The sequence below is a fragment of the Antedon mediterranea genome, chromosome 10 (assembly GCF_964355755.1).
Source record: "Antedon mediterranea chromosome 10, ecAntMedi1.1, whole genome shotgun sequence".
NCBI classification, from domain to species: Eukaryota; Metazoa; Echinodermata; class Crinoidea; order Comatulida; family Antedonidae; genus Antedon; species Antedon mediterranea.
In genome coordinates this window covers 3,946,442-3,959,997 of record NC_092679.1, presented here as the reverse complement: position 1 = coordinate 3,959,997, position 13,556 = coordinate 3,946,442, and the positions used below count along the sequence as shown (strand labels likewise).

The following is a 13,556-nucleotide window of genomic DNA, read 5'->3' as shown; positions in this document are numbered from 1 at the left end:
GCTACTTCAATCGTCTGTTGGCTATTTCCCGCGTGTTGATTTTTCCCGCGCGTCAAATTTATTTTTCATCTTAAATATCAATCATTGGTGATTTCACAAATCGATATCGTCGTCTGTTCTGATTGGCTGTCACACGAGCTGCACTGCGACATATAATCGTCCGCAATATTATCCCAGCATTCTTTGCGAATTTCAACAGTTCATTGAATGGACAGCGTTCCGTTGCATTGCGACAGACGAAGTTAGTGCTTGAAAATACGATTCCCAAAAGCCCCACAAGCCTAGTAAAGCTCTTACTTCGCCAACAGAAGATCATAATTGTCATATTATTGGTGTTTGATAGAATCATATGATTACTTTTCGTTCATGTAACATGTTTTGAACAATAATAAATACCAACATACAGCCACGCGCATAGCATGGCGATAAATTATTGACAAAAATATTCCTATATTAATAGAGCTACTTATATATAATTATACACAGTATTGTATAAAGTATATAAATTATTGACAGTATCAGTGGCTGGATCTCAATTGAGATATATATTATATATTTATATATATTTTTGACAACTAAACAATTCGGATGTATTTTACTATATCATCTTATATACGCCCGCGTACAAATGCGTACAATCAATTGTACGCTCGTGTATCAGTATGTGATGTGAATGTCTCTCTTTGTGCGCGTGCTCGTCACTGCCAAATTTGACATAATTTCTTGTTTACTTACTTACTACAGTATTCAATTCGTGTTTTAATTGAAGTTATGTAATAATCGTAGTATATATATTCATCTTCTCCTAAATTAACATTAAATAAAAACCAATTTCCTGTTTTTCTCTTAATCCGAATTCTTCAAGGAAACAGCGCCCATTAAGAAAAAAAACCAATTCGTTGATCTATCGTTTTTACGTCATTTAATTAGGCATTTAGCAAAAATACTTTATACACGTCTCTATTTTTTTTTAATTGTTGGTGTTGTTGGAGACAGTTCCAAACTTTAATTATTTGTGGGGAAAACATCGGTGGGCCCTGTAACCTTACTTGTCAGGTCAGTATTGGTAATAAGTTTTAAAACGTGAGTTTTTTTGCGCCGCCCTGAAAAAAGGCACGGTGCATCGATGCTGATGCGTTGTATGTATGATTGAATTGACAGATAATAATTGATCGGATCGAGTTATGAATGCCTCTCACCTCAGAAAATAGTGGTTAATAAGTCAAATTAATTAGCAGACGACAAACTCCAGTTGAACATTAATCTAGTTCATCATCATCTAACTGTGTCGCGACTCGCAAGTATATTCCTCTATGTATGGCAACGCCTATACAACAGTACTACAAATCGCGCGAAGTAGACGACGCAATCATCGATGAAAGAACAGTGTTATTTCAAAGTAGAGGGCGACATTGACAAAAGCGAGAGTCCGAATGATTGATGGTCTCATCTTCATGCTGAATTTAATAATAAGTTTACTCTGTATATATTCAAATTTGATTAGAATGTGGAAAATGCTTTCGAAAAGACAAATTAATATTTAGATATAGCATAGAAACGTCAGCATAGTAAACTAATCTGACCGATACTAATCTAAACTAGACATGTAACTCGTCACTTTGACGAGTTTGGTTATCCGCCGCGCAAGTGGTGAAACATTAACATTAAGGGGATAGGTTGAGGACAAAAGGAAGTGTTCACGTTGGCATTATGACCTGAACTGAAGAATATGATATGTTGTTATTGCTGAATTTTATTATTTAAATCCATATATAGTATAGACAGTATAATCTGTATCCATATCACATACAGTGTAGAATAGGTGAAATTACGGGACCCGCTATTTATTGCAATTTTTAACATGTTGACGGTTTTAAAATGAAACGCGAAGGTAGTAATTCCGAAAGCAAATTATCTCAGCAACAACGTATTAACGTGTAGAAGAAATTTGAATACGTGAAATATTGATGCGCGCTCTTTTAAATGTAATGAATTATGACGCAAAAGATGAAAATACGACCTTTTTTATTTAACTGGCCATATGATGACGTCACAACATCCGATTGGCAACATTTTTACATAATTTCGTATCTACAATCCAATAGCTTCCAGAAAAAGTTTTAATCGTGATTATCACATTTTATTCTTACGAGCTATAACAGATTAAAATTTACTGTAAAGATGAAATTACTGCCACACGTGATATTAATTTTTAGGCATGATGACGTCAAAAAAATTAAAAGATTTTTAACTCATGCGAAAGATAGTTGATTGACCTAGACAATGTCAAAATCGGGGTGAAAATGGAAAACGGATAAGTGGAGATGCGCTCTATTCAATGTGATGAGCTATGACGAAAGATACAAAAATCCTAAATTTTCTATTCGCGTGGCCATACGATGACGTCAAAATGTCCGGTTAGCCATATTAATACCTGATCCGATATCTACAACTCATCTACTTCCAGAATATCCCATCCACAAAAAGTTGACCTTCTAGTTTAGAAATTACGACTGTTTAAAAAAAGGCATATTTTAAACGAATTTTTTAACATTTTCATAAAAAACGCGCGCAAATTGTCCAATTCGACGTGCTCGTATGACGTATCTTTAAGTCGAAATTGTTTAAAATTTGGTAAAATTACTAGAAAAAGCTGGAAAAACATAAATCACGCGAAAAAAAATCGTTTTCCATGCTACGTGCGCACCGCACACGTAAAAATGTGCGCACACGTGGGAATTTTTGACATGCTTAAAACGACATGAAACGCGTAGAAAGTTGATTATAAATTAATTTTGCGCATTTTGAAATTTTAAATGCGCGTGCGCGCGTAACTTTGTGTAAAACACGCAATTTTTTTTCAACAGAAAGTTAGCGCATGATATAAATTAAACTTTTGCAAAGTTTCACTTTAAAATGTTATTTGGTTTTCGACATATGTTAAATACGAGAAAATCGTTAAATCGCGCGTACGTCACGTTGCGCAATTGTAAACATCATGAAAAGCTTCGCTTGACGACGTTACATAAATGTCAAAATGTTAACATAGGTAACAAAATGTTATGTTTGCAAGTTTTAGAGAAAAGCGTTACACAAAAATCATACAGAAAGAAAGAAGAAAAATAAAAAGTTGATGTTGATGATTTCGTACAATCACAAGAGGTTATCCTGCAACTTCGTTGCGGATAACCAATTAAAATGTGATCTTCAGTTCATATCGTACACCGAGAAACTGAATGTTCATAACGAACGAAGACTGAGCGTGTATACAGGAATCGAAAATATACTTGCGACACAGTTATAAAAGCCTCAAAGCATGGACATCTAATTTATAGGTCCATGCTCAAAGTAGTAAAAGTATAGTCAAACCATTCCAATTTGCATTCCAACATTCTAATTCCATATCAATGTCGACATTCTAAATAGTGCAAGTTTACGAGGTACCCATATCATACTACTGTATCATTGCTTTTCGCAGTGTGACCAGTAAATGTTATGACATACATACGGGGCGCCGTTCGGGACATTGCTAATTTGGTGAAATTGAGTAACAAAAAAACATTCTTTAAACACTCAATTTAAGCTAAGTGTCCTTTCTACACAGCTTTAAAGAACTCTAGTCACTCTTATTATAAGAAGTGAGCTTTATTCCAGATGCACAAATGGATTATCAATAATACTTATTAGGGCTATGTGTGACGTCATTGGCCGCGGTACTCAGCTACTGCACCCAATAACATTCCAAACGTTTAAACCGGATTTGTATTGTTTAATTGCAATTTACTACAGTATATATATACACAACAGTATAAGAGAAGCAACATACTGCTCTTTGTTCACAATAAAAAAACAAATAATAAACGTATACAAAGCATAGAACACCAGATGACATTTCCTTGGTTTCTTTACTTTTTACTTTTGTATGTAATATCACAAAATATATTCAGTGGGTAATTACATATCAAACAATTACAAGACACGTATAAAATAATCTAATACTACTGGGTTTGGTCATGTTATCAATCAGAAAAAGGGATAAAATAATCATTTATATAGGAAGAAAGGAAACGTACCCATTTGCGTAGAAAAACTGCGTTTGTGGGCTGTTAAGCTTGGTTTAGCTTGGTTCCCACTAGCGACGTGACGCAACGTAAGTGATTTGACCAATCACAAGCGATGGATTATTCGAACAGTAGCAACGTACAACGTTTCGGAAACCACGCTTAAGAACCCGCAACGCAACGCAAGGACGTAAAGCAACACATTTAATTTGACCAATAATGACGACGCGATCGATCATCCATATTGCGTTCCGTCCTAGTGGGAACCAAGCTTAAGCACTTGTCGGTCGGTAAAGTAATGATCTAATTACGACAGGAAGGTTCAAATCATCGGATGTTGTTGAAAGCAAAAAGACCCTAAAGAAGTGCTCTCTTCTTACGCGCGCCTCCTATGCTGTACCATGACGTTAAAGGGGCTCTTTTTGGCAGTAATAGACACATGGAATCAAGGTTATTTATCCAGTTTGTACAATTACAGCTTTGTGTACGTTTAGATTGTTGAATGATCAACATACAGTTTATTGTGATCAGTAACTTTTCAATTATGTCGCTTCCTTATCTCGAGCGTCATGTTTCGTATTCATTGAAGAAATAAAATGAACAACGCCCTCTGACGATACCACCAACAATGATTCTCATCTTCGGTGAGCGCGCCAAGCATTTACCAGTTCGAACATTCAGGAAGATAATAAGTCAATTTATAGATGGATACAAATCACGTCCATGACCACGTGCCGATCATTGGGATGATGTGCTTAGCTTTTTGGTTGTATGTACACATTTATTGGGTTGTCATCATTTTCACGAACTCTGCAAGTAAAGTAGAATCAAATTGTAAAACTGAACATTGTAAAGTTCTGTATACACTATCAAACATGGTAGTGATATGCCCAAACATGGTAGTGATATGCCCAAACATGGTAGTGATATGACATCATCGTATCCATATATGGGCACAGCACATTTTTTTTTGTCATATAGTTTGATATTGTAGACAGAGCTTAAAAAAAGTTCAGTAAATAAAGTATATATTTGAATCAATACAAATCGTCGTGGTCGTCATCACCTATATCGAAATAAGTGAATGTACAAATAAGGTCGCAGTGTAAAGGGAGTAACTACTTACAGTAGCTTCCCAGAGAGAGAGAGAGAGTGAAGCCAATAATTGAGTGTTACTAGAGTTATTTAGTTGTAAAAAATAACAGCAAAATAATGTATTAAGTTTAAGAATTTGTAAACTGAACGTTGAATTATGTACAATGTACAAGCAATAACGTCGTTTGATTAACTCTAGCATGGAGATATTAAACGATTATTTATACTACCGTGATTAAACATCACCTTCACGGCTCAACCAATCTATATTTTCACTTGCCGAAAATTCCCATGAGATTTTGCGATAATTACAGAGATTTTCTAACACAAATATGTGGATGTTATTTCAGTGTTGTGAATGAACAATTTGCCTCTCTGTGACGTCACCAATATAGTTACGATTTAAACAGAATGAACATGTTTGAATAAATATTTCCAAAAAGCTTCTTTCCCACTTGGGCGAGTTGACCAATCAAAACAAGCGACAGTTCGGATCCATCGCGTCGTGATTGGTCAAAAGTAATTAAGCGTGGTTCCCCACTAGAGACGCAAGGCAAGGAGGACATACGCACAACGCAAGCGAGTTTACCAAATTGTAGGAATAATCCATCGCTTGTGATTGGTCAAATTACCCTGCGTCCAAGTAAGAATCAAGCTTTATAATACCGTGCGTACCGTATTGCTTGTAATCGTTATACATTAATTTCTAAACCACTGTTATTAGAATTTTAATGTATCTTTTACCTGAAAATCTTTATCAGGTGTTTTGATAAACTTGATTACGTTATCACGAACACTGCATGTACTACAGTAGCGTAACCCCATTGGGGGAAAGACAGATGCTTCTTTAATTTCCCTGATTTTGCTTGTGCTTATTATTCACGTCATCCATTAATGTTTTCATTAATTATTGTTGTGCTTGGTGTTAAATTCATAATTACCATAATCCTATCGTAGCAAACTGTTATATTGTAATGAGATTTTATGTAACATTACAAATTATGGCATTCAAACGATTGCGTCTATAATTATCCAGACGTCGTCCTGTTTAATCTAAGTTATGTATGTTTACTAATTGTATTCTTCTTTACGACGTCATTATTGTAATCTTATAATGTGTGTTTTTTATTGCTCTAGATACATTGGTTAAGTAACACAATTGTGGTTATATTGGAGACGTTATGTAACGCGTGGTTTATACCAGGACGCGACGTTGTAATGTGACCAATCACAAGCGATGGATTATTTTTGTCATTGGTCAACTCGCTTGCGTTCGTCGTTGCGTGCCTTCCATATGAACCAGTTTTAAAATAGTATGGAATAATTTCAACATGAATGGTATCTGGGTGGATGGTTACGTAACATTTGAACGTTTCTGTACCTTCGTAATTAACTTGGCCGTCTCCGTCGATATCGGCTTCTCGGATCATTTCGTCAACTTCTTCATCCGTCAACTTCTCACCAAGATTTGTCATCACATGTCGGAGTTCTGCAGCACTGTGAAAAACAAATTATAAATTAGGTTAAAGAGAAAGAGCATAATGCATAAAAAGCTTACGTATATTGACATTTAGCATTCGTTGAAAAAAATATATATAATCATAATTTCATCCAGTTTATTATTATGCATTATCTTACCTAATGAAACCATTACCGTCTTTGTCGAAAACACGGAACGCTTCCCGGATTTCGTCCTCGGAGTCTGTCTCCTTCATCTTCCTTGCCATCATCGTTAAGAATTCTGGGAAATCTATTGTTCCATTACCTAAACAAAAAAATGTGTGCAATCATAATTGGCTAGTGTAAAACATTTAGGGATAGGTATAATCCTTAAAAAACATAGTATGAACAGGGGCTTATCACAATGTTTTGCACTTACTTAGTGTGAACTTAGTTTTGATTCAAGGCCAAGCGTAATGATTTTAAAGGATGTGGTAAATACTAAAGACATCGCGGATTAAGACGATTACGCAGTGAATATGCCTTAAGCATTCATGTCATTATATCAATACAAGATTACATTCTATTCATAGCAAAAAAACAAATTAAAATCAGTTATGAAGCAAGTTCGTTCCAAAACCCGTTTATACATATTATAATCATCGTTAAATAATAATAATCCATTTTCAGTCAAAATTGTTTCCCGTTTTCACAATCAATTAAATAAATTACAAACGCAGAGATCTTTAGTTCAGTAAATATTAAATGTGCTAATGCGTTTTTTGTGGTTTTATGCGAAAATCCATTTGTTAAATTGAATATATAATGCATACATAATGATAAAAGAGCTTTTTGAAAAACAAATTAAATATTACTCTGATATCAAACTACCGCTCTACTATAATACCTGTAATAACAATCTTTTTCTCGGCGAAAAAAAAACACAAAAAAAACACACAAGACCTCATAAAAATGATCGATAACATGTACAATCAACTCCCTTTGACATATTATATAACGACTTATGAATAATCGATATCATAGTTCTACTAATACAAACATCTGTTAATTCAAAACGTATTTTCAACGGAATACAAATGTAAAAGTATTATGATCAACATACCATCAGCATCTACTTCGTTGATCATATCCTGAAGTTCTGCTTCCGTTGGATTTTGTCCCAAAGATCTCATCACAGTTCCAAGTTCTTTTGTTGTGATTGTGCCGTCGCCATCTTTATCGAACAAGGAGAATGCCTCCTTAAATTCTGTGAAAAACAAATTCGAGTTTGTTTACAAAATGCGAGTTATAATTGCTTACACTGTATAAAGATAAACTTTTGAGGAAATTGTTATTAGGCCTTAGGTTCGGGCCAAATTTAGACTATTCAATGTCGATTAACCCATATTAGTTCTGGTACCGTAAAAAATGATTGATTGTATATAAATAAAACACATTTTAGGATTTTCAAGAAGGGCCTAATTCTTAACTTTCGGAAATATTGAAAGAGTGACACGAAAACTTGTAAGATTCGTATCTTTCTGATAGGCATAATACCCATCCATAGTTAAAATAAATTCACTTTCACAAAAACTCACCAGCAATCTGTTCTTCGGTTAATTGTTCTGACTGAAAAAAAACAACAAATATTTGTAAGTGTCTATGTAACTTATGATAACGTCCCTACAACAAGTGGGTAATAGAAACAAGTACTGAAACTATCTTGAAACTTTAAACAAACTTATACAATTAAATGCAAATACGTTACTGGTGAACTTTGTTCCCTCCTGTTCCAAGGTACGCCCATTTTTCTAGTGTTTAACGTTTTACGATATCGAAGTTTAATTCATGTTTCGTTATGCATTTTTTTTGCTTTTGGTTTTTGAATAATGCAATGTTGTTTTAAATTGCTGTTTTTATAAAAGAATGGCAATTTAATTGTTAATGCTAAGCCATTTCGCATATTGTTTATAATGTAATCAGTCAAGAAAGAAAAAAACTGTATAAAACACGTCAAATGATCCGCATGGTTGGTTTGTAATAAGCTTGTCATCACTGTATAATTGATACAGCCAATTGCACTAAAAACATTTTCTTTGAGGTATGATTACTGCAGTAATATACCTGTATACAACACTACAGCTTATACTAATTCCAGTGTACGGGATCCAAGTACCCGCATTTCTTGTCATGGCCAAAATAAGCCTAAACGAATAACTGATTTTGATATTGAAAATGTTTGAATTAAATATTCAATTTTTTATGCATTAAAAGTATATTTGACATTTAATCGAAGCTAAAGGCGCCAGTTCTCCCGCCTGTATTGAACATTTCGATTGCTTTAAGATTCTTCGACTATGTCTACTACGTTGATTTCAATTGTTGAAAAACGATGTTTTGCAAAAAGTGACGTCACAGAGGTTGTATTTTTTTCATTATAATGGCAGGTGTATTATCAATTTCAAATTCAGTTCACGTAGTAAGCCATCAACATCTAATACCGGAATATTTTATAACAACAATTCTCTTTACATGATTTGCTTTCCTACTGTAATTTTAATTTGCATCTGGTATTAATTATAATATTAGATAAACAACAATATATCATGATGCCTCGATATATTAATTATTTATACTATTCATCATAATGCGTGATGTAGTTTATTTGCCTTCGTGTCTCCTCGTTGTCACTGCTGGTGAAGAATCTAAAAACAACTCTATGAATGTCATGCTCATTATTTACTATTTATCAGATGTTTATTATGCGCTTGAGATATGAAGAGAGCGTTTTTAAAAATAGGCGTGTGTGCTGCAGTGTACCATGGTTGTACATTTCCACATGTCCATGACCATTGCATGTTGTTTGTTTGGTGCTTGTTCGTAGATGTCCACTGTTTAGGTTATACGTGTGCGTATGCGTTTACAGTACACACGTTTACGCTACATGTTGTCGGCGTGCACGACATACATATCATGTTGTAGAGACGTCATCTGATATTGGGCGTGCATTGGTGTATGTTGTATAGTGTTCACTGTATACACGGTTACGTCAACTGCTATATGTTGTGGGCGTTCACTACATACACGTTTACGTCAGCTGCTACATGTTGTCGGCGTTTACTGTATACACGGTTACGTCAACTGCTATATGTTGTGGGCGTTCACTACATACACTTTTACGTCAGCTGCTATATGTTGTCGGCGTTTACTGTATACATGTTTACGTCAGCTGCTACATATTGTGGGCGTTCACTACATACACGTTTACGTCAGCTGCTATATGTTGTCGGCGTTTACTGTATACACGTTTACGTCAACTGCTACATGTTGTTGGCGTTTACTTTATACACGTTTACGTCAGCTGCTATATGTTGTCGGCGTTTACTGTATACACGGTTACGTCAACTGCTACATATTGTGGGCGTTCACTACAAACACGTTTACGTCAGCTGCTACATGCTGTCGGCGTTTACTGTATACACGGTTATGTCAACTGCTACATATTGTGGGGGTTTACTATATTCACACATTTACGTCAACTGCTTGTTGTTGGCGTTTACTGTATACACGTTTACGTCAACTGCTATATGTTGTGAGGGTTTACTATATTCACACATTTACGTCAACTGCTTGTTGTTGGCGTTTACCGTAGGCCTATACACATTTACGTCAACTGCTACATGTTGTTGGCGTTTACTTTATACACGTATACGTCAACTGCTACATGTTGGCGTTTACTGTATACACGTTTACGTCGACTGACATTTACTCCAACTGCTACACGAGGGCGTGCAGGGTATACATTTTGTAGACCTTATGCTGTATGTAGTGGGCGTGCACTATATGATGTTTGTAGACGTCTACTGTCTACAACGTGTACACACATGTACAAGTTTCATCACGTATTCTTTGTAGAAAATAACATAGTTTAAATGTCTGCCTTTTGTTCATTGATTGTGTATTTGGCGATTACAATGGCTCACTCTTTCAAGTACAGTACTTGGAATCGTAGCGGATTTAAGGAAGTGTGTTTAGACTATAACGGACATGTTTATGTTCTAATCAACTAATAGGTGTATTGTATTCAGGCCGTAGTGGAGGTCCTACTAATTAATTACTCTATCTGTGCGTTAAACCGATTCGCACTGAAAGGTGTTATTGAACGCTTAATCGACATGAGAGGATGATGATTCATTATATTATTTTAAAATTCCAACTTGGACAATCAATTACAAAGAGATTTGCATAATGAATCAATGATTGTATTAGTTATTATAGACCATCTTCTTAATAATCTGGCGAGAGGTCATCACACAATATGTTCCCTCGTAACAGGCCTAACTGTGTTTTCTATATTCAAATGGTTCGCAGTCTATCATGAGATTACATTTGAATAGAAAAATAACACATTTGTTTTCGACTTCTTGAATGATAATTTTTAATTTTATTTTATGTATTTTAAATATTTGTGTGATAATTATAACTTGATGAAAGTTGAAGATAAATACATACATAGGCCTATTCAGTATTGTTCATTCATCGTTCGTGAATCGGTGATTCAAAACTGTTATAACCTTTTTGAATTACTTTATACCAAATATTAGCTCGTAATCTTTGCCCAGTCACGTCTACTCCCACGCCTGGAGATGAAATTAAAACCAGACTACTCACACAGCATGCGTCCCATTTGGACCAAAAGCTAGGATTTGTTTCACTGTGAGTTTTAGGATGTATAGGCAGTGCTATATGTACTTATGAAATGCATTGCACACCAACTTCTGGTTCAATTGCATGCCATTAGTATAAAGTTTAATTTTATGTGATTGAATTTAATAATAAACCTGAATGTGGATGTACTACAGTAGGGTAATAATGACCCGTGGTAATAAAACGGATTGTACACCGGTAATTTAACAAGACCAATGGCAACTTTTACGCGCAATTAATTTCTGTTAAATCAGTTTCCTGTTGCCTGCCTCATTTTATAATAATACACATTAAAATATACATGCATAAAACCAACAACCTGTTGCATTCAAGATGACCAGGTTTAGAGTGATCAGCATAATAATTTGGGTTATAAAAAATCAGTCGATATTTTGAAAACCAATTAAAACAACTCACCATCATAGAACAACTTAGACGTTACACACATTTTTAGCAGATATAGTATTGGATAAAAAGAAAGACATTTTGAGGCCCCGAAGTCGGAGAAGGAGGTCGGATTTTTTTAAATACAAAACTGTCGGTATAGTATATCATGTACAGTATTAATTTTCTTTTTTTGTCAATGATGAAAGTGTTAGACATTCCAATGCACCCATTGTTCTAATACATACCTATAAATTAGTACATACTGTACATTACAATATAGTTTGGTGAACTTTTAACAGCCCCCTTTGTGCTTTATCATTAATCACTGAAATGCATATTAAAATTATCCAATGAACGATTGACATTGTCCTTAGCAACTGATCGCTGTGTTATTGTAAGTGAGGATGACAAATAGTGGTAGCATTGTTTCTTACAATACCCCCATCCTTTTCCTCTCACCCCCCCCCCCCCCCACCATCCACACTTGTTTAGGTAGGTCTTGCTTTGATACGGTATCACAATTTCATTGTTCAAACTTGAGTAATATTTTTACATTCTTCGATACGGTAAAAACAAAAGGAATCCTATCATCGCCACGTATTTATAGTTTTTATGGACTAAAGTATAATTCTAAGTCTTAGTCCATGGTTTATAATAAATGTATTCAATTCAATATTGAATGGCTTTAGGCAGATAAGTTGGTATATATTACACACAACTAAAGCCTCACATAATTAATTAAACTCTTGCTCGTATCATATTCACCGTCGTCTACTTAGTACTACTACAGGTGGTTTTGTAACCATATTAATCAATATAACGAATAAAACGCTGTGATTTCAACATTAAATATTAAACAAAATATATGCATCATCAATAATCCTATATAGTAGCAGGCTGCCTAATAGTAATAGTACAGTATATTGTATAAAGTTAGCCTGCAAACGTATGTGTGGCAGTCACGTGTAGATAGGGCCACGCCACCTTACTTATTGTACCTCCTCAACGAATGTAAACAATTTCAAAAAACTCCTCAGATTAAGTACGTAAGTAATAATAGTATACTGAGCTTGATATTATTAATAGTACATCACAACGATTTTTTTAAATAATAGAAATTAAACTTACTCCTCCCGACATGATGAAGCTTTTGAGTTGTTCGAGTTACCGTCTACAAAATAATGAACAGATTTGTTTCCCCAAAAATAATCTTTGTGGGCGGGAGACTACAGCGATACTAAACAGCAGTGTTTACTCTGTGTCACACAGTTTGACAATAATAGGCAAATAAACCCGAAGGACAAACGGAAGTTTAGGAACAGATTTGTAATTTGCATATCTAAGAATTTTGACGCACTGCGGCGAAATTAGGAGCAAAAACATAATAGGGGGCGCCATTATACTAATAACTAAAACAAAGTAATATTATAAAATATAGTATTATATCAAGATTTCTATGATAAGAATGGTTTAATATAATTAATTTTGGAATGCATTACATACAACAACATTTAAAATCTTTACATATTTCGTTATTGTTAGGATTATGTTGGGAGACGTGTTTATTGCGTTGTCATAGCAACGTGTCAATTTGGCCGCTGATGCGAGACAAGTATGGTCATTAAAACTGCTAACAAGCTGTTATGTAATTGTTCGGCAGATGGACGTTTAACATAAAGACAATAATGACATTACAGATAATATGGCAAGTAATTAGCAATCCTTTATGGCAATCAGCGACGGCGGATCATAGGCCCTGCACCAATGACACAATATAATGTGAAGGCGATACATTAGAATATGCACTAAGTTACTGACAAAATGTATGGGTTCAATATAGGCTACTAAATCGGCTGTGGTTTTTTT

At 34.7% G+C, this 13,556-nt stretch overlaps 1 protein-coding gene across 1 annotated transcript; it reads right to left on the bottom strand.

Annotated features, from left to right (window-relative positions):
- Positions 1-3,626: 3,626 nt before the first annotated feature.
- LOC140059882 (calmodulin-alpha) lies at positions 3,627-12,981 on the bottom strand. The gene is made up of 6 exons (XM_072105856.1): positions 12,819-12,981; positions 8,195-8,225; positions 7,720-7,863; positions 6,795-6,921; positions 6,538-6,653; positions 3,627-4,871 (listed from the first exon to the last, which is right to left on the bottom strand). Exons 1-6 carry the CDS (start codon positions 12,828-12,830, stop codon positions 4,843-4,845), a joined length of 459 nt encoding a protein of 152 aa, XP_071961957.1. The 5' UTR covers positions 12,831-12,981; the 3' UTR covers positions 3,627-4,842.
- Between the last annotated feature and the right edge of the window lie 575 nt (positions 12,982-13,556).

Bases quoted from the DNA above. Each gene is read 5' to 3' on its own strand.
- LOC140059882 (XM_072105856.1), bottom strand. The intron at 7,864-8,194 runs GTGAGTTTTTGT...TGTTTTTCACAG, and splicing joins AACCGAAGAACAGATTGCTG to AATTTAAGGAGGCATTCTCC. The intron at 4,872-6,537 runs GTACAGAAACGT...CTTTACTTGCAG, and splicing joins CGGCCAAGTTAATTACGAAG to AGTTCGTGAAAATGATGACA.